This window comes from Orussus abietinus, unplaced genomic scaffold (assembly GCF_000612105.2).
Source record: "Orussus abietinus isolate OABI.00-Male unplaced genomic scaffold, Oabi_2.0 scaffold86, whole genome shotgun sequence".
NCBI classification, from domain to species: Eukaryota; Metazoa; Arthropoda; class Insecta; order Hymenoptera; family Orussidae; genus Orussus; species Orussus abietinus.
Window position 1 is genome coordinate 259,223 of NW_019394257.1, and position 19,656 is coordinate 278,878.

The 19,656-nt window shown below is 47.5% G+C and overlaps 3 protein-coding genes across 7 annotated transcripts; 2 read left to right on the forward strand and 1 right to left on the reverse strand.

Annotated features, from left to right (window-relative positions):
• Positions 1–13: 13 nt before the first annotated feature.
• Positions 14–10,362, forward strand: LOC105694948. 4 transcript variants are annotated; one of them, XM_012416103.2, is made up of 12 exons: positions 14–93; positions 2,259–2,367; positions 4,224–4,315; positions 5,770–5,879; positions 6,120–6,242; positions 6,545–6,697; positions 6,861–7,042; positions 7,148–7,447; positions 7,561–7,751; positions 7,980–8,168; positions 8,743–8,799; positions 9,345–10,362. In XM_012416103.2, the coding sequence occupies exons 2-12, from the start codon at positions 2,268–2,270 to the stop codon at positions 9,576–9,578; spliced, it is 1,731 nt and encodes a 576-aa protein (XP_012271526.1). In that variant the 5' UTR covers positions 14–93; positions 2,259–2,267; the 3' UTR covers positions 9,579–10,362. The 4 variants fall into 4 exon arrangements, with proteins under 4 accessions (XP_012271526.1, XP_023290129.1, XP_023290131.1 ...); XM_012416102.2 differs by lacking the exon at positions 14–93 and adding an exon at positions 1,384–1,536; XM_023434361.1 differs by lacking the exon at positions 8,743–8,799 and having other exon boundaries at positions 7,980–8,180.
• Positions 10,363–10,489: 127 nt separating this feature from the next.
• Positions 10,490–15,220, forward strand: LOC105694945 (sodium-independent sulfate anion transporter). Its single transcript, XM_012416095.2, has 11 exons — positions 10,490–11,933; positions 12,288–12,483; positions 12,555–12,775; positions 12,867–13,041; positions 13,136–13,300; positions 13,416–13,577; positions 13,684–13,824; positions 13,906–14,051; positions 14,181–14,354; positions 14,489–14,645; positions 14,734–15,220. Exons 1-11 carry the CDS (start codon positions 11,724–11,726, stop codon positions 14,988–14,990), a joined length of 2,004 nt encoding a protein of 667 aa, XP_012271518.1. The 5' UTR covers positions 10,490–11,723; the 3' UTR covers positions 14,991–15,220.
• Positions 14,862–18,337, reverse strand: LOC105694943 (isoleucine--tRNA ligase, mitochondrial). Of its 2 annotated transcripts, none has more exons than XM_012416094.1 (4): positions 18,004–18,337; positions 17,561–17,731; positions 15,231–17,350; positions 14,862–14,975 (listed from the first exon to the last, which is right to left on the reverse strand). In XM_012416094.1, the coding sequence occupies exons 1-3, from the start codon at positions 18,209–18,211 to the stop codon at positions 15,249–15,251; spliced, it is 2,481 nt and encodes an 826-aa protein (XP_012271517.1). In that variant the 5' UTR covers positions 18,212–18,337; the 3' UTR covers positions 14,862–14,975; positions 15,231–15,248. The 2 variants fall into 2 exon arrangements, with proteins under 2 accessions (XP_012271517.1, XP_012271516.1); XM_012416093.1 differs by having other exon boundaries at positions 15,231–17,430; positions 17,527–17,731.
• Positions 18,338–19,656: the final 1,319 nt, after the last annotated feature.

The following is a 19,656-nucleotide window of genomic DNA, read 5'->3' on the forward strand; positions in this document are numbered from 1 at the left end:
CCTCAAAACTGTCGAGTCAACCTCGGCATTCGGCGCGTCTCGCTCTCTACGGGCACCCTGGTGCGTTCTAACCTCCAAACCGCTCGGCCTTCGGTAAGTCCTGACTCTGCGGTCCCTGTGCGCTCGCCAAACCCTGGCACGACCTAACCTCGAAATCGCGAACCCTCCACGATCCCGCGACTCGTCGGTGAGCGACTAAACGAGTCGAACTGGCGGGGCGTCTCGCTCTGCGGCTCGCCGACCCCTCGCGCTGTCTCTCTCGCTCCACCGTTGGCCGCCTTGGTGTCGTCTCTCTCGCGCTCACGCGACCCTCGCTTCGTTTCTTCCTGGCGTAGTCGTTCTCTCTCCTTAGCACTCACGGGACCTTCATTCCGTCTCTCTCGCTCTCGCGCGACCCTCGTTCTCCCTGTTCCCCGCACCCACCCCGCGTCTCGGTCACTGCCTTCCGTCTCTCTCGCTCCCTCGGGCCAGTGACTTGTCTTTAACCGCCTTTTTCAGAGTTTTCAGAGCTGCTTCTAATGCGTTCCTCTTCCTTCTCGCTCTATCGTCCGGAATGTCAGTTTCGATCCCTCGCGCCTGTTTTCGTTACGCACTGATTACGCGTGACGTGCGGCGATAGCGCGATGCCTCTCTCGGGATTAGCAGGAACCTCTTCGGATGTTTTGATCAAGGGCCTTGTAGAGGCGGCGACCATGTTGGATTTTGACGACGGTGGCGAGGAAACCGCGTGAAATTCCCAACGGGTATTCCGCGAACCAAATAACAATTGTTAGTGGAAATCAAGGCGCAATGGACGTAAATGTTCATAAAATGCGACAATGAGTAGATTTACGATGAATCATGCGCCAGGGAGCAAGATATAACTCTCTGAAAATCGGCCCGTCATGCCCAGTTAACGTGAGTCGGCTATATTGAATTTCGACGTTGAGGCGAAGAAACGCGTAAAATTCCCTACCGGAATTTCGCTAACCAAAGGAAATTTGTTACTTCGAAATGTATCATTGAGATGTATCCTTGACCCCTCAGATGCACTTTCACATCCCTTTAAACGAGGAAGAAACGAAATAAAGGGCGCGCCTGGGGGCGAGCAACCGGGCGCGCAGCGCTGCACGGCGGGCGCGTCCCTAAGGGGCTTAAGATTTGGAATATCATCTCGCAGGTCGTTTGGCTCGGCCAGCGACATTTCCCAGAGCGCGTCGGCGTTATTTTAGAAGCGACTCTCTCCAGCGGTCTCGGCGGATTCTCGGTCGCGAGGAGCTATTCATAGGTGAGCGTGCAGAAGGAAGCCGATTCTCTCCTCGGAGGTCCCGGTCGTCGCGTGCCAAGAGCGCGCTCGGGCGTCTTTCTCCCTCTCTCGGTCGGCCGCGTGAGAATTTCTCGTTGCCGGTGCATTTAATCGCCAGTGGCCACCTAGCTCTCTCGCGGCGCTGCCGGCCGACTATCTATATCCAGGAGGGCATCCTCTCGCGATCTCTGCTTCGGCCGGCGCGTCCACCTGTTCGGAGCTCGAGAAGGACCGAGCGCGACTTCGAAGAGGTACGTGACCTCTTCCTCGGCCTCCTCCTCGACCTCCTACGTGAACCACAAAATAGTATTAAGATCTAAAAGGCTCATTTTATATATCAAAACGTCAAAATATCAAACTTTTCGCCAAACTGGGTGCGCCGAATCATTTGAAACTTTAACACCTGATTATGGATTTCATTTCACAACCTATTTAATTTGGACTAGAAGCAAAATCACATTTATTTGTGAGAAATTAAATTTCACGAGCATCGCGTTCTTCCTTAGGGCCTTCGTAATCCCGTGGCGAAGTTTCAAATGATTCGGTGCACCCAGGGTGGGGAAAAGTTTTATAAATACATTTTACTTGTTATATGTATAGCATGACCCTTTCATATCACCTTAAGGTTTCAAAGTATGCGGTACATCCGACAGAAAAGTTCAACGCCACTTTCATATCACCTTAAGTATCCCGATAAGGAGTTAACACTTTCGCCTTACCAGGGCGATGAACCGGGGATTCTTTTAATTCGGTGACCTCCACGACGAGGAGCACCCTCGGCCTCGGGATCGCCTCGAACGCACGCGGAAACCGCGAGTTCCTGGCGGGCTTCCACGCGGGTATTAATTTTAGAAGCTCCTTTTCCCCGATCGCACAAAAGACCGCCCGATAAAGCAGCCCGCGAATTAATATAGAATATTATAATAAGAGATCATCGTCGAGAGTAACCCTAAGAACTCGATTCGCTCCCCAGGTAGACGAGATGGAGGACGACGTCGCCGACGAGTCGGGCACCACGGTGGAGCTGTACATCTACGACCTGACGAAGGGGATGGCCGCCAGCATGTCGCACTTCCTCATAGGTGAGAGACCCTAATTTCTGCAAAAAGGAGAAAAAAAAAGGGAGGAATTTCAGCGCTCGATTTTAAGGGGGTGCGAAAGTGCCGCGAAGAGGTCTCATTTATGAAACTTTTCTCCGGCAGTCAACCAAATCGTTTGAAACCTTAATGTTGATGTTATCAAAATGATAAGAAAGGAAATGAAATTTTCTCATTAGTCTCAGGACCTTCCTTATAGCCTCCATATTCAGGTTGTAAAGTTAGACCAAGAATTCGGTGCATCCAGTCCGGAGAAATGTTTCATAAACGCGACATCTGACTCCACTTTGGCACCGGCTTTAATTTCCGTGATTTCTGCTTGGAAATTTCGGCTAATTTCCACGTGATTTCCTTAGTAAATACCCTCTTGGACCTTAACGTCTGTGAAAGGGAATTTCAGGTGGCGATTCTCGGTGGCGCTCGATTTTAACGACTAACTAATCTGCGAAGAGGTCGATGGATCGCCGATAAAAGGTGGCTCCACGTGGACTTGACGCACGCGGTATCGCATCACCTGCAAACAAAGAGTGCATCACGATGCGCACTAATCGGAATTAAATATAGGCGATGACAGCCGGTTAGAGGGAGCCTTGCCAGAACTTCGGCCGGTTTTAGCCATGGACGCGGGATATATGGTCCCGCACGCTGAACTATGAAGACGCCGGAATTGAAAGTAGACGGATAACAGAGGAGCTTCAATTTTCAGAGGCGTTTCGATTTTGAAAAACAATGAAATACCCTGGCTATGAAATGTCCGGCCAATGAAATACCCTGGCTATGAAATATCAGACCAATGAAATACCCTGGCTATGAAATATCAGACCAATGAAATACCCTGGCTATGAAATATCAGACCAATTAAATCCCCTGGCTATGAAATACCAGACTAATGGAATAGTCTCGCCATGAAATAGTCTGGCCATGAAGAACTTGACTAATGAAACTCACTGGAAAGCATCTATGAACCTCTTTACATAAATTTACATGGCCATGATATAGCAAGAGGTTATCTAACAGCAGAAGGAAGAGTAAGGGTAGCTTCTCCGTCCTGCTGCCTCCAGGTCCATATATTCTGCATCCATGGTTTCGCTCAAGATTATATTAAGATCGATTATATGAAATTGTGACCGGTGGAACCCAGATATCGATCTGGGTGCACCCTCGAGACGGCTAACGAGGGATCCTGGCTCGCGGTTCTCGTTAATGTCATCGTGGAGAAATGGGCGACCACGTGGACCGGGTCAGGCCCGTTATTTCTATCTCGCGGAAACCGCCGGCTTCCAAGACGAATTCCCTGCGACCCGGTTTCCGTGGCGGAAATAGCAGAGCCGAGGGAATGACCGCTTTCCGGGGACGCGACTCGCGACTCCTGGAAACCGCAGCGAAAATCTTCATTTCGGGTCGAAATTATTTTTAGTTCCCAGGTGACGCGCGACGCGGAAGTCCACAAATGATCCTTTAACAGATCCAGGTCGCGAGGATTTTAAAATTGCAATAAAAAGCTTGATTTAGAATGCAAACACTTTTTAGTCTCCAGGTGACTCGCGACATAGAAATGCGTGACGTTCCTTTTAATTAATTAATTTTCCTTTTAATTAATAATGTATCGCTCGTTTTGTCAATATGCCACGAATCCTGCGATATTGGCGAGGTTTGCGAAATTCGGTCTAGCAATGAAATCGTGAAAAGCGTTTGAAGACGGCGTTCATCGTTCGCACTTCGCCGGGACGCCGCACGGCGCCGCCACGTGGCGGCTGCGCGCGCAGCGTCGATTTAATTTTTCGCGATGCATCCCATTGATAAGGATTGATTGTCGATATAATCTTTCAATCGTCTTGCAGGTCGACAACTGGACGGGATATGGCACACGGCGGTGGTCGCCTACGGAAGGGAGTACTTCTTCGGGCCTTCCGGTATCCAGAGCGTAAGGCCGGTAAGTCAAGAAGGTACAAAGGAAGGTCCTGAAACTGGTGAAATTTCATTTTTTTTAATATATATAACAAATTTTAAAAACATGGACAATTTCAGGACCTTCCTTACACCCTCCGTATTTATATTGCGAGGTTTGAATCGATTCGGCACACCCACTTTGGAGTACAGTTTCCTGAACGAGAACTCTTTAACTCTTTGTCTACTAAGAGCGCATAAAGGCGCCGGACGTTCGGTCGAATATTGCCTGCACGGTCAGACGAATATCGCCCATATGTCGAAATGGCTCCGTGTTCAGGGGGTTAATACCACTTTCCCATTGCCTTAGTTCTTCCATCCTCATCCTCGTTTCAACATTACACATCCATACATCAGACCGTTGATATTCCCCGGAATTTTCGCGCCGAAGAAGAGCCTTGTCCTCGTCGAAGGTGTAGGTCGGTGGTGGAGGTCGGTGGTGGAAGTCGGCGGTGGTGGGAATCCTTCTCGGCGGGTCGCGGTCGCGCGGAGGAGGTCCAGTCTAACGTGGACCACGGTGTCGGAGAGGGAGAGAGGTCCTGGCCGGGGCCACCCGATACTCTCTTCATGTCACGGCTAAATTTGGCCCGAGGCCGTCCGAGAATAGTCGGAGCATAGTCCGAGCATAGTCCGGTCGCGACTCCTGCTCTCCTTCTCTCCCTCTTTCGCGGACCCTGGTGGTCTCCTGGTCAAGGCGACGAGCCCGCGAGAGCCTCCGGGTAAGTTGCCCATCACCTGCACCTGCACCTGCAACCTGCCTCGACCCTCCGCGTGAAGTGTCCGGTGATCTTCTCTTCCGTCCCTCCATCCTCGTGGCGTCTCTTCGTCTTCGCCTCCTGGTGACCGACCTCTTCCTCGAAGCTCTCTCCTGGAAATAGTGAAACGGATAACGCACTCAAGTTCCTAGATGCGTCTAATTAAAAGATATCTAATCACCATTAAGGTGATACGAAATTTCTGTACATATCAAAGGTGAAAAAATTAAAAAAAAAAAATCTTTTCTCCAAACTGGGTGCACCGAAAAATCTGAAACCTTAACTGGTGATTATGGAGATCCTAATGAAGGTCTTGAAACTCCCGAAATTTTATTTCTCGAAGAAAAATTCGATTTTTTTGGTTCTTGTTCGGGATAATTACTTTTTTTTTTTTAGGATTATCGAAGGTCTCACGTCACCTTAACGAATTCCTTAATATTTCCGGCTATGTCCACGAGGTATGTCGATACCAAGTCGGGTATAAAAACAGTCTTGGATTCCCGTCGAGGTCCCCTGGTCCGGTAACCCTGTCCTGGGGCTTCTTAATTTAGAGCCCGGCGAGGTGTCGGCGATCCGCGCGCCTACTTCCTGACGAGGCTCCGAATTTAGCCGGATCGACTCCTCTTCTTTCCCCGAAACCGAGCCCGACGATTCCCCGTGTGAGCTCATCTCTCTTCTCTTCCAGGGCGGCACCGAGCTCCGGGAACCGCAGAGGGTCGAGAGGATCGGCGAGACCTTCCTGCCCTACTCCGTCTTCTTCGAGTACATCAACGGCCTGGGCACCTCCAAGTTCGCGTGAGCTATTGACCTTTCAAATCCCTAAAAAAGAAACGAAACGAAAGGGCGATTATTAAAAAGAAACCCATCTACAGGGCGATCCTCCTCTCCGGGGATCAGGACACTCGGTAGAGTTGTTGCGCCAAGTACACACTTGCATGTTTACGTGTACGCGAACGCCATGAAAATTATAATTAGCAGAGAAGACGATTAAGAAATAGTTGAAAATAGTAATTTAACAATAATCCGGTTCTTCAGGCCCGGGACGTACAACATCTTCAAGCACAACTGCAACTGCTTCTCGGAGGAGCTGACCAACTTCCTGGTGGGCAAGGGCATCCCGAAGTACATCCTCGACTTGCCGGAAGAGATACTTCAGACGTGGGTTCAAGTTACAATTAAAAAAAAAAAAATAAGTGCACTGATCGCCAAAATAATCCCAAGATCTAATAATATAAAATAGGACACGATGAAAAAATTCAATATTTTTCAATGTATGAAAAAATTCAATATTCTGCAAAAAGGAATAGTACTGGAGGTTACAGTCCCCTTTGGTACACCGAACGATATGTCTGACTTGACATTTATTTATTTATTTTTTTTATTTTTCTTTGGCGATCAGTACTCGCTTTACCTCGTCAAGATGAGATATTAATTTTAGTTAACCGTGGAATATTTTTCAGGCCCGTTGGACAAGCGTTACTTCCTCTGATAGACACTTTGAGTAACTCAGCCAACACAGGATTCACAGTTGGTAACAGATTCGTCGAAGCCAGGATCCACAGAGAAGCTTCACCGGAGTTTCAGCTCCTCAACGACGAGATAGAGGAGGCGAGGTGCGACTTAAGAAAATTACAACAATTACAGCGCGCTTTTATATGTACTTGGCGTGAGACACTACCAAGTGCATCGGTACAATAGTTGCGCTTCATTTTCTATACGACGATTTAAGAAGGAAGGTCCATCTAAAATAACCAGAACTCGGTTTATATTCCTAAGGTTAAACTCCGTTGCCTTGGAGGAAAGGAGAAACAACAGCAGGGAGAAGCGAGCGAACAAGGAGCTTAAGAAGAAGAAGAAGAAAAAGAAGAAGAAGGAAAAGGACCGACCCGGGGACGAGAGCGGCAACAACAGCAACAGCACCGGTCCCAGCAACTGCGCCGACATGGCCGAGACCGAAAGTAAAATCCCTACTTTTCTTTCCTTTCTTCGCGCCTTAATAATCGGTACTTAACATGCCTCGATAGCTCGTTATTAAATAAAAAAAAAATATATATATATTGCAGGCGCCATGACCGAGCCACAGTCGACGAACGGCGACGTGGGGGAGGAGTTGCTGCCCTCGGAGAGGGTCTTGCAGATGGAGGCCGAGGAAAGGCGCGAGCAAGAGGAGAGGAAGCGCCAGAGGGATCCTCCGATAGTCTTCAGGGACCTCCTCGACGCGCAGACGGAGTTCGACGCGCTCTCTGGACTCCTGGAGGGGAAGCTAACGGCCGAGGAGAGGACGAGTCTCGGCGAGCTGCGCCAGTACGTCCTCGAGGACGAGGGTTCCTGGGCCCTCGGGGACAACTTCCTCGCCTTCGTCGGTTGGTTCCCTTATTCTCATGAAGCCTTGATTTATCCTCGAATTTAAACAAAAAAATTGTCCTTGTCAAGTCCTTGCCAATGATCCTAGTGTTAACTGAATTTCCAACTCCAGGACGAATTCTGTACGACGATACCCTGGACACGGCGGTCAGGGTGAAGCTTCTCAGCGTCCTCGCGGTGGCGGCCCTCAAGGACGACGTGATCCTTCTGCTGCACCAGGACAGACGGGAGCACGTCATCATGAACTATGCCTTTGACATAGACCGGCATCCGCACGAGGAACAGCTCCCACTGGCACTATTCGTGAGCATTCCTAATCCTTTTTTTTCTTCCGATTTTGTTCGACCAGCTGTAAGGATGGCTGCACACGTAACGATAAATCGTAGCGATTCCTAGTCCGTGCAGTTAAATCGAGTTTAACAGCGTTCATAGGTTTATCCTAAGAGATTTGTCTTTACACGAATAGCCATTTCAAGGCATTCGATAATTCCTCCCTGGGGCATTTGCTTGATCGATTCATCTTGTTCACAGTTGACGAACATGTTCGAGAACCCGAGCAGCTCGGAATGGCTGCTCTACATCTCAGAGTGGCAGCATCGTAATCAGAGCATCAGCAACATCCGGGTGACGACGAAGGTGGCGGTGCATTCGCTGCTTTCGGACTCTACCGAGCTCCAGGAACGCGGTGCCGCTATTATCCACAACCTCGCCACCAAGGAGGTAAAAACTGTGGTCTGTATCCTTCCCGGCTACCGCGTATTCACCCTGGACGTGGAATGCATGGACCCCGCTGAAAACACCATGCCCAGAAAATTCAACATTGACATAAGATATATCCAACGCTAAATGTTCACATTAGTCGCACACCATGAACGTCGTTTAAACGTAGCATATGCGTAAACTAGTAGTTCACAGCCGTTCACTATACGTCCAAGTAACGTTAAAACGTAACGTTAAGGTACAAGTTTCTTGTGAACGTATATCTAACGTAGAGAGAAGAACCGTAGGTGGATTTTACGTATATGAGACGTGAGTTCCATTGTTTTGGCTCCTTTTCGATAGAGTATCTAGGAAATGGCTCGGCTTGCTGGCTCCATGTATCCCACGTACTACTTAACGCAAGCTTACGTTAAAATCGGCGAGATGTCTAGGTTCTCGTTTATTAACACAGCATCCGGGTAAAGAGCGGATGCGAGCGGCCTAACCCGAAGGTGCTTTGCCGGCTTTAAGCTCGCTGGAAACGGAAAAAGGGGCCCAGTGCGCGGCTACTTCTCTAGGGGTTCTTTCTTTTCAGAAAATGCACAAAAGCAAAAAGCTCCGCCAGCTTTTACCGAGAGGCAGCGTTTCCAAGGTACCCGTCCAGCCCGCGGTGGCTGCAAATTTCCACGGCCAAGTTTCCTCTTCAGCGTTAATAAACGAAGCGAAAAAATAGAGAGAGAGAAAGCAAGAAAACTAAAAGTTTAAGGGGGTTTATAAACGACCATGAAATACCCCTCAAGCCAGTCAATTAGAATAACACTTTTTTTTTTGCTAAGGGTACTGCACCAAATTTTGGCACGACTCGTGATTTGAACGGGATAAAGGTAAAAAATTTAGTTGGCACTGAAGTCAACAGATGGCGCAGGGTGGGGATTTCTGGAGTTTGGCTTAAATTTATATATAATTATTGTACGGAAACGACATATGAAGTCTGCCATTTGGTACAATACCCAATACAATTCGACGCAGCTCTCGGTATAAATGCAAACGCCGGTAACGTAGGTGTTTAGAAGAGTAACCTTTACCGACGTCGATGAAGTCTCTCCAAGTGCCTTCATTTAGCCTTAATGTAGGAGGAAGACGAAGTAGAGGACAGTAGGGGGAACGTGAAGTATCCCTTTCTTTTCCTTCTTGCAGGTGTTCGACGACGTCGCCGTGGAGTTGACGATGGCCCTCCTCCAGTACTTCAACAACGACCCCCCTGAAGAGCAGCTCTATGCGTGCATGAAGTCGCTGTCTCGTTTCACGCTTATCAGCGGCCAGGAGGTGCCCCAGCTGATACAGATGATCGGTCCCGAGCCCAACAAATTCCGTGGAGCCTCCCAGAGGGTCGACGAGCTCATCGACCAGGTCAACAAGAAGCTGCGCTAGAAGAGCCTCTTCAGGGCTGGACCAACCGGACTTTCCTGTGAACCCGTAGAGTCTTTTATGAAATGTGACGACAGGAAACGAAGGATGTCATCACGGACCTAGGACGCCGATGCGGCCACGAGGACGGAACCGAAACTTCTTTTCTTCTCGCGCTCCCTTTTTCTATTCATTATAAAGTGTCTGGAGTAGGAAGACAGATGAAACGTAAGAGAGAGGACGGAGAGTTCATTTCCTCGCCATCTCTCATTACGTAAAAAGGGTTGCGCGACGTCACACGGCGACACCCTACACACTGTTAAAGGAAGTATCCTAATTTTATAACACGTTTTTAACACCTTTCATAAATTCAGCACGACGTTGTAAAATCATAAATCTATATAGTTTATAATAAACGTAAAGTAATTCACTTTTAAGCCGTGGAACGTATAATTTAATAGTATCCTTAGTGTCAATTAGAATCATTTGAAACTCCAGGACGTGTATATTACAGTGACCCTAAGGAAGAGCGCGATAACCATGAGATATCATTTCTCGGCAAAAAATTCTTTACTTATCCCAGACAAGAGCCAAGAATACATATTCTCTCTTTTTTTTTTTAATCAAATTACACGAGCATTGCGCTCTTTCTTAGGGCCTCCATAAATTATGTGGTGCGCCCCAGTTTGGAAAAAAAAAAAACCAGTTTTATAAACATTTTGATGTTTTGATATATACTAAACGACCCTGTCGTAACACCTTAATATGCGAGGACACGCAGTGCAATAAACACTCTCATTGTACATTACGAGTATTGTCTATACTCTTTTGATTCTCTCCAGTCCCGCAGCGGAATCGCAGCAGGAAACGCGCGTTGAGTGGCCTGAATCGGCGCTCGTTGCTCGTAATCGTAAAGCGAGAAGCTATTATGGTATCAAGAGTGCCTATTTCAGCGACGAAGAACCCGGGCCTCCATCGAGTTGACCTTGGATAAGAGCGCGAAGAAAAGTCGAAGTACGGCGATGCAAATGCGCGTGTTTGCGGGTGTAAAATATTTAATTAGTAAGAGCCGCGATCGGGCAAATGTTTGCCAACAGTCGTTACCCATCGAGGGCCCGATTCTTTCTTATCGGAGGCCAACGAGGCGCCTCTAAGCGTTCTCCAAGATGGCGGCCGACGCGCTGGTTCCTTTTTCCTCAACGCAAGACGCGCCTACGTTATATTGCTATCATTTTACCCCGAAGGTGGCAGAATCGAAGGAAAGATAATAGAAGAGCTACCTTATCGCCCCTTTTCTCATTTTACGTGTGAAATTATCGCGTAGTACAACCGTAAATGTAGGATATACTCTGGATATGTAACGCTGGTTTCACGATGGAAGCGATAAAATTGAAAGGAGACAAAGAAACCATGTTATGTCTAGGAAGACTTAAAAGAGATCAAAGGGGATGTTTCCTCGTATGAAACATTAATAACGACGGTAGAACGACGATAAACGGAGATAAACTGAAGGTGCCGTTCCTCCGTTCTTTTCATACGCGAATCGATGCGTCGCAACATGGCGACGTATCTAATCTACCGGTAAAGGACCAAAGAAGAGGAAAAAAGGAAAAGAGGAAAAGAAATAGGTCTTTCTTCCTTTTCACCGGCTTCGCCCGAATATAAGGGGAATAATGTGATATTTGCAAATTCTAGGAATCTCGGCGACGCGAAGCGGGACCCAAGATGGCGGCCGCGCCGCGCTTAACGCCAGATCGACCATCTACCAGAAATTACCGGCAGAAAGGTCGCGTTTCGCGTTATTTAAACAGCCTACGAGCAGTCGCGCCACGAGGGCTTTTTATCGGATCTCCCACGCAATGTTTGCCAGCCGATTCAGGGATCCCGTCGCAGCGGGTAAACAATGGCGCGAAACCACCTCGTCACGTATCTCCCCTCTCTTATATATATATCCCTTCTCCCTTCGTCTCGCCTGGAGAATTCACCGAATAGAAGTCGTTTTGGCCCTGCCGGGGAAGCGCGACCATGTAGCGCCCTGATAGCCAGATAGCTCTCGTTCTTAATTCGTGGTCGCGCCAGTCGCCACCGCGAGGAGGAGCGCTCAGTATCTCTTATCACGCATCTCGAGCGATCCTTTCGGTCCCCTGATAGCGGCTCGAAGGGAACGGGATGCTGCCACCAGGAACGAAGAGGTCCCGGAAGATCGATAAGGGCCGTACATGTAGAGATGTCCTCGTCAAGTATGTCCCTATTGTCGGCTGGATCCCCAGGTACTCCAGGATGAACGCCCTCTCCGACCTGATAGCTGGTATCACCCTGGGGCTCACCATGATCCCTCAGAGCATCGCCTACGCCGCCCTGGCCGGGCTCACGGCTCAGGTAGGCTTCCTTCCTTCTTGGAGAAATAATCCCTTGGCTTTATGAAGTGGATAAAAAAATTCTTTCCTACACTGTTAAGGTGTTATCAAAGTGCTTAACTAACGAACTGGTTGCACCGAATCGTCTCACATCTCGCAATGTTAATACGGAGGCTCTAAGGAAGGTCCTGACATCCGTGAAATTTCAATTGGTAAAAAAATTGTTCCTGGACAATTTTTACATTTTTTATAGAATAAATTAAATTTCATTAGTGACGGGATCTTCCCTAGAGCCTCCACATACACGTCGTAAAATATTTAACGAGTTCGTACACAAGGCAAGGTTCATCTTTGCATCCTGATGTGCATCTTTCAGTACGGTCTCTACTCGACCTTCCTGGGTGGGTTCACCTACATGTTCCTGGGGACCGTGAAGGAGATCTCGATCGGACCGACCTCGCTGATGGCCCTGGTGACGGCGGAGTTCACGCGGAATATGCCCCTGGAATTCGTGGTATTACTTGGCTTTTTAGCTGGCACTGTAGAACTGATAATGGGTTTACTGGACCTAGGCATGTACCACAACCCACTTAATCTGCGTAAGGGGGCGACCTTGACAGTAATCTTGACGAGCGACGTGCAGGCTTCCTGGTGGACTTCATCTCCCTGCCGGTCACCTCGGGCTTCATGTCGGCGACCTCGGTGATTATAATCGTCTCGCAGCTCCAGGGACTCCTGGGGCTCAGGTTCTCCTCCGAGAGCATCGTCGACAACGCCAGGAAGCTCCTCGAGAACGCGGGGAACGTCAGGCTCACCGACGCCGGCCTTGGCCTCTGCAGCATCGTCTTCCTTCTGATACTCAGGGTGAGCCCATGTCACTTTCTCGCACTTCCTTTATATTAAAATTCTTGTACCATACAAATGTACTTTTAATTTACAAACTTTCCGCTTGCAGAAGTTAAAAGACTTTGACTGCGCAATGCTGAGGGATTCTAACGAGTCCAGGAACAGAGTCATAAAGAAGACGCTGTGGTTCATATCCATTGGGCGAAACGTCCTGGTGGTTCTGATTGCATCGTTCCTGTCTTATCGACTCGAAATGTCAGGACACTCGCTGTTTCTCCTCTCAGGTCCGTATGCTCAGAATCGAGGATGTTTCGACACTTATAGCTTTCTTGAATCACAGTTCACAATTGATTGAACACTATCTTCCTGAATTTTCAGGAAAAGTTAAGTCGGGCCTGCCCACTGTGTCGCTTCCACCATTCACCGCACAAGTTGGCAACCAGACGTATACTTTCGTTGACATGTGCTCGCACTTAGGAATTGGTATAATCATCGTGCCGTTGGTGGCAGTCCTGGCCAACGTCGCGATTGCCAAAGCTTTCGGTAATCCAGGAACTAACACAGAGAATGAGAGAGGAATCCCACTGGCGGAAGGGTATCCTACTTTCTCGTGGAAATTTAGAAGCCAACTTCTCTGGTAACGTGTAAATCCTTTCAGCATCCGGCCAGACCATCGATGCATCCCAAGAGATGGTAACGCTGGGTGCCTGCAACATCCTGGGCAGCTTCGTCTCCTCAATGCCAACTTGCGGAGCATTTACTAGGAGTGCCTTAGCCTCTGCCAGTGGCATTCAGACTCCTTTAGCTGGACTCTACACCGGTAAGGAATTGAATCACTTATCGATTGATAGAATGACACTCCGTAATAAAAACACTCACTGAAACGTTTTATCGATCAAAGGGACTTCTTGTCTTCTTCCTTTCAGGAACCATGACGCTGCTGGCTCTTAGCTTTCTCACTCCGTACTTCTACTTCATCCCTCGAGCCACCCTGGCAGCCGTTCTGATATGTGCGGTAATGTTCCTGATAGACTGGAGGATCATCGTGACACTTTACAGAGAGTCCAGTGAGTGTGGCACCAATTCAATATATTCACTTGGTTAACTTGTTACATCCTCTAAAAATTAAATCTTTTCTTCTATCACAGAAAGAGATGCAGTGGCAGCAATTGGCACTTTCGTTATGTGCTTGCTGTTCAACGTAGAAACTGGTCTGCTCCTCGGAATCTTCACTAACATTGTGTTTCTGCTCTATGTCTCTGCGAGACCAACAGTTGAGGTAACGGAGTGCAAAGTAAGTGACTTTCCAGAGTTCTGTCAGTGTTTCTTCCTCCAGCACTTCTCCGCACTATGTTTAACCTCTAATTTCACCTATGTTATTTCATCTTAGCCTTGGTAACCTTACATGGTTCTTCTCTAACAGACGAATTTTGGAGAGGTCTACCTGTTGCTCAAGCCAGATATAGGCCTCTACTATCCTGCGGTGGACTTCCTTTACAACAGGGTCTTAGAAGTCGCAGAACAACCAGGCAAAGAGAAACTGCCACTCGTCATTGATTGCCGCCGATTCAATGGGATTGACTACACGGCAGTAAAGGTTCTAAATCATAATGAATAATAAATAAATATACCAATAGAAAGCCATTTAAACACTTCTTCACAACGTGATTTTTTAGCGGAGATAAATACTTGTATAAAAATTCATTGTCCCATTATTTGCTATCGTTACAGGGCATCGAAAGGTTGTTGGCCAACTTTGACAAGAGGCAGCAACAATTGCTGTTCATTTACGTAAGTGACTCCATTGTCAGCAAAATCACAAACCTCAGCGATCACAAATTGTTTCGCTGGGCTGAAAACGAAGACTGCATCGTCGAAGTGCTATATGGTACCTGCTCATTTAATTCCCCTAGAAAAAGAATTTACTTTATAAAAAATTGTTTTATTGTGGATTAATTTGATGTGTAATATTTCAGGGGACACCGCAGAGATTAGCAGAAGTGCCACGATACCTGTTCTGAGGGAGATTGACAATGACGATGGTTCCCTGAAAATGAAGGTGACGATCGATGGAGAGGAAGAGATGGAGACACAGGAGCAGGAATCTCTGCTTTCGCGGAAAGGAACGGATGACGTTGAATTGACAGTGATAGAAGCTCCTCCGGAGGCTCATGGTTCTCAACGAGAGGAGGCTGAGACCATTCTAATGAAAAATAACCTAGAAATAATATAAATTATGTAGATAAAATGGAATTAGACAAGCCAATCGAGAGTCCAAAAGGCAGTCCCTCTGTCAATTAACTAATTCAAAGCAATGTAAACAGTTCAATGGTGAACAGTAAGAACAATTAAGTTACATTCCTTTAGCTGCCATTTGGCATAAGCAGGACACACTGCGGATGAATTCTCGACATCAAAGAGACAGAGATATAATCTCTAACAATGGTTATGTAAATTCTTTACAAATATTTACCATCTTATGCACTATTGTTCAGGCTTGAGCAAGTACTCGTTCACAGCGAGCACACAAAGCGTCCGGTTCAGGCTCAGGGTGTCTTCTACAGCGTTCGCACAGGGATGTACTTAACTGCTTTAAATCCACTTTAACTTCACTAATGCTATTGTCTTTCAATAAGAGCACCGACGACACTTGCAAAAGGTCACAAAGTTCAGACTCGGAGGACTGTTCATCGTTCTGTAGTTTCGACAATAGGGAGAAACGATTCGCATTGACAGTGACGGTTGCATCAAAATTCCAAGTGTTCGTAGAGGCGATTTTGACCACTTCCTTTCTCAGGTCGAGAGCACAGTTCACTATGTCCACAATATGGGGTTGATTCCAGGTTTCAGGCACTCGATACCTCATATGGAACAACGGCACAGATGTTAGGTTCTCTGGGAAGTGCAGCCAAATCTCTTCGGCTAGATTGGGAACTATCGGAGCGATGGATCGAGCCAGGACAGTAAGCACTTCCCCAACAACCTCCACAGCCCCTGCACGATAAGGATCATCAACCTTATCGCAATAAACTCTATCTTTAATGAGATGACAATAAGTGGATGAGATTTCAGTGACAAAATTTAGGGCTGTCTTGCATACGTGGTGATATTGATAGACGTCATAGAAGTCTTCCATCTCTTTGCTGTAGCAATACAATTTGTGCAAAACGTACTGGTCGAGTAATGAATACAGAGGTTCTGTAGGCTCTTCCGTGGAGTACGGATAAGAAGTACCAAGAAGGAACCGGGCGATGAGTCTTAATTTTTTTAAACAATCCATGCTGTCTTGAAGAACATTCCTATCAGCAGAGACCTGGCTATGTTGCGTACCATGGCTGGCGACCCACCAGCGTAGGACATCGGTCCCATAGGCTGGCTTCTTGTTGACATCTTTACCACCTTTAGTCACTTCCACCGGATCCAAGATATTCCCCAGTGACTTTGACATTTTCTGGTTCTTCTCATCGACAGCGAAACCATGAACGAAGAGAGCTTTGTACGGCGCACAGCCCTGGAGAGCTATGGAGGTTAGGAGCGAAGATTGGAACCAGCCAGTGAACTGGTCCATTCCTTCCAAATAGAGGTCAGCTTTACCTTCAGGTAGTACCGAAGACCAGGAAATTCCACTGTCGAACCAGATGTCCATTATATCGTTTCCTCTCTCGAGCTCTGACAGATCTACTCGCAGTTCTTCGAGGAGTTTCCTACCAACAAGCTTCTCAAAAGGCATTTCCCACCAGAGGTCAGAGCCATGCTTCTCTGTAAGCCTACATAATCTCTCGACCCACTCTTTGTTCGTAATCACTTGCCCAGAGCTTTTTGCATATAAGACAGGTATCGGCGTTCCCCAAACTCGCTGTCGAGAAATGCACCAGTAAGGTCGCTGCTCCAGTTGCTTACTAAGAGTATTGACAGAACTTAACCTGCTACTCGGAGGATACATTTGCACTGTTGACAGAGCTTCCACAGCTTCGGCCTTGATTTTCTCGGTATTCACAAACCACTGTTGACTGGCTCTCAATATCACAGGTTTCTTCGTCCTCCAATCATAGGGATAACTATGGACTATCTTCTCGGTGTGCACGACATTCTCTCCGATGTACTGCAAGATGACATCTCCAGCATTTCCAAGCACATCCAGACCTCGAAACTTCTCGTCAACATCAGCTGTGTATTTACCCCCTTCATCCACAAGTGACAGAACTTGTATTTTATTTTCCAAAGCAATAAGGAAGTCCTCCACTCCGTGAGCAGGGGCAGTGTGAACAAGGCCTGTTCCTACCGATTTACTGACATGGCTTCCAGGAAGAAGCGGAAGGACTTCATCTGAAACTGGATGTCGATACTTGCCACCGGTCAGCTCCTTGCCCTTAATTTTCCTCAACAACTGTAGAGGACCTATTTTTCCTATAATATTATTTAAAGACTCCTCGATAACAATGTACAAATTTCCTTTGGAGTCCTCGACGATGCAATAAATAGCTTCCTTGGCATAGGCGATGGCTTGATTGGCTATCAATGTCCAGGGTGTTGTCGTCCAGATCAAAGCAAAGACGTTCTTTGGTGCAAGATCTTTCAAAACGGAAGGAAGATCTACAAGCAACAGACGCACCGTCGCACACCTACTTTCATGGCGTTCGTTATATTCCAGCTCCGCCTCTGCCAGAGCTGTCCTAGAAGAAGGTGACCAGTGCACTGGCATGAAAGCCCTGAACACTAATCCCTTTTCGTATAACTTCAAAAACTGCCTGAACTGATTGGTCACATACTCCGTTCGATTAGTTAAGTAGCAGCCAGACTCACTCCAGTCTGCCATGATGCCCCAAGAAGCGAAGACCTCTCGCTGCTTCGCTACAGCTTTGAAGGCAAATTCTCTGGCTCTCCTTCTGATCTCCAGCGGGGATAGCTCCGCAGCTTTTGCTCCTGATCCTGACAATGCTTTGTACTCGATTGGTAATCCGTGACAATCCCACCCTGAAGAACGAGAAAAACATGCAGAACTTCATACATCGATAACCCATTCCAGCATGAAACTTTAGGGACCAGAAAAGTCGAATACATCAACTCATTAAACCCTTTCCTATCGTAACTCGGGTTATCGTTATAAATTCCTTGTTCCTTCACCCCATTGTCATCTCCAGTCCAAACTCGATTTGACGATGCATTTAAATTCACAAAACTAAGTCTAATGAAAAAAGTATTCGACTTGACATCGCTACTAAAAGCAGAGAATAATTAATTTCTACCTGGGACGTAGTGCACCCTCTGGCCCTTCATCACTTTGCTCCGTAGAGTTATATCTTTGAGGATTTTATTTATCGCATGGCCCATGTGGGGGTTACCATTCGCATAAGGAGGTCCATCGTGGAGGATAAAGTCCGGCCCCGGCAGGTTTTCCCTCTGCCAGTTATAAAGCTCCGCGAAGCCGCATTTCTCGAGCAAGTACTCATCCATCTCCACTCGTTTCTTCCCGCTTAACCAGGTTGGAAACTTAGTTCGCGGCAGCAGGATCGAGTCTACATATTTCTTCGTTTGCGCATTTTGCCGACTCTGGGCGAATAACGCGCCAGTGAACCACGCGTGCTGAGAAATTAAACGCTTTGTCGGATTCAACAGAACCTCCACGCCGGCCGCCATCTTTGGCCATGTCTCTGGACCACGTGACCGAGATGATTCGGAGCATAGAGCTTATGTTCTATGTTCGCAGAGATGAGTTGGGAAATTGCTCTAGGGCAGGGTCGCGCGATCGCATCCTGTGCTGCCCTCTGATTTCGTACGTCAGCTTTCACCGTTTATTGCCCCCAAGGGCGGCGCAACGAATTTTTGGTAGGGACTCGCGTACTGGGGATATCGATGCCATTTACCTGTCGCCGTAGGTAGCTTATGTACTCGCGTAATAGGGAGCCCTCAATTACCGTACCGTCGCTTCTCCGGCTCGACACCTGACCGCAGATACCTGAAAAAGGTACCCTTGTACTCCCATTGCATCATGTTATAATTACGGATTTTCCGTTTAGGTGACGAGAAAGAAGCAACCGAGGGGTCTGTTGACAAGGAAATTTTTCACAAAACTAGGTGTACCTAATCGTTTGAAATTTTATGACGTGGGTATAAAGACCCTAAAAAAGGGTTCCATAGCCATGAAATTCCGTTATTATAAAGAAATTCCGAAATTGGAATATACAAAGGTGTTATAAGGAACTGCGCATGCGCGTGCCGGGGTCGGGGACCCTATATAAGGCCGAGCGCGCGCTCGGAGCATCAGTACCCTTTGGTCTTCCGAAGGGTAAGCATCGGGTTACCTGCTTGTACCGTAACTGGTTTAACCCCAGTTTTAACCTACGGTTAAATCTAACGGTTAACCCCAGTTTTAACCTACGGTTAAATCTAACGGTTAACCCCAGTTTTAACCTACGCTTTAACCTAACGGTTAAAAATCAAACTTCGGTTAACTTGGGTTGTGAAACCGGGCCTTATGGGAGACATCCCCCCCCTCTCTACCGTTCCCTTTCTTAATATATTTAACTTAATTTATTATGTTTGTGAAGGGCTTCGGTGCGCAGCAACCTCCACGTGGTGAGCCTGGGGGATCGGTGGTTTCCAACGATAGTTGGAAACCCCCGGTCCGCAAATAGCTGCGCGAGTGATTCCACTTAACGTTTTTTTTTTTTTTTTGTATGACAGTAGCTTAACGTAGTTTAAAGTGGAAGCACTCATTGCGTGCGTGCGAAATTGTAAATTGCGGACAGGGCGTTGTTGAGTACCTTTCCATGCAGCTTGTAATTTCGGATTTGTGTGCTAACCGAAGTAAATTTTTGCAGGTACGGCATTGCCGTATCTTTAGTGTATCCGGCAGCTTCCGTCGGCACCTAGTACGTCGTAGCTAAGCTACGGCGTGC

Coding starts and splice junctions, on each gene's coding strand:
- LOC105694943 (XM_012416093.1), bottom strand. CDS start 18,211: ATGGATGAGTACTTGCTCGAGAAATGCGGCTTCGCGGAGCTTTATAAC. Junction 17,732..18,003: donor GAGGGTGCACTACGTCCCAG/GTAGAAATTAAT, acceptor CTCGTTCTTCAG/GGTGGGATTGTCACGGATTA. Junction 17,431..17,526: donor TACTTAACTAATCGAACGGA/GTATGTGACCAA, acceptor ACCTTCTTCTAG/GACAGCTCTGGCAGAGGCGG.
- LOC105694948 (XM_012416103.2), top strand. CDS start 2,268: ATGGAGGACGACGTCGCCGACGAGTCGGGCACCACGGTGGAGCTGTAC. Junction 2,368..4,223: donor CATGTCGCACTTCCTCATAG/GTGAGAGACCCT, acceptor ATCGTCTTGCAG/GTCGACAACTGGACGGGATA. Junction 7,448..7,560: donor CAACTTCCTCGCCTTCGTCG/GTTGGTTCCCTT, acceptor TTCCAACTCCAG/GACGAATTCTGTACGACGAT.
- LOC105694945 (XM_012416095.2), top strand. CDS start 11,724: ATGCTGCCACCAGGAACGAAGAGGTCCCGGAAGATCGATAAGGGCCGT. Junction 12,776..12,866: donor TCTTCCTTCTGATACTCAGG/GTGAGCCCATGT, acceptor TTCCGCTTGCAG/AAGTTAAAAGACTTTGACTG. Junction 13,578..13,683: donor TTTAGCTGGACTCTACACCG/GTAAGGAATTGA, acceptor TCTTCCTTTCAG/GAACCATGACGCTGCTGGCT.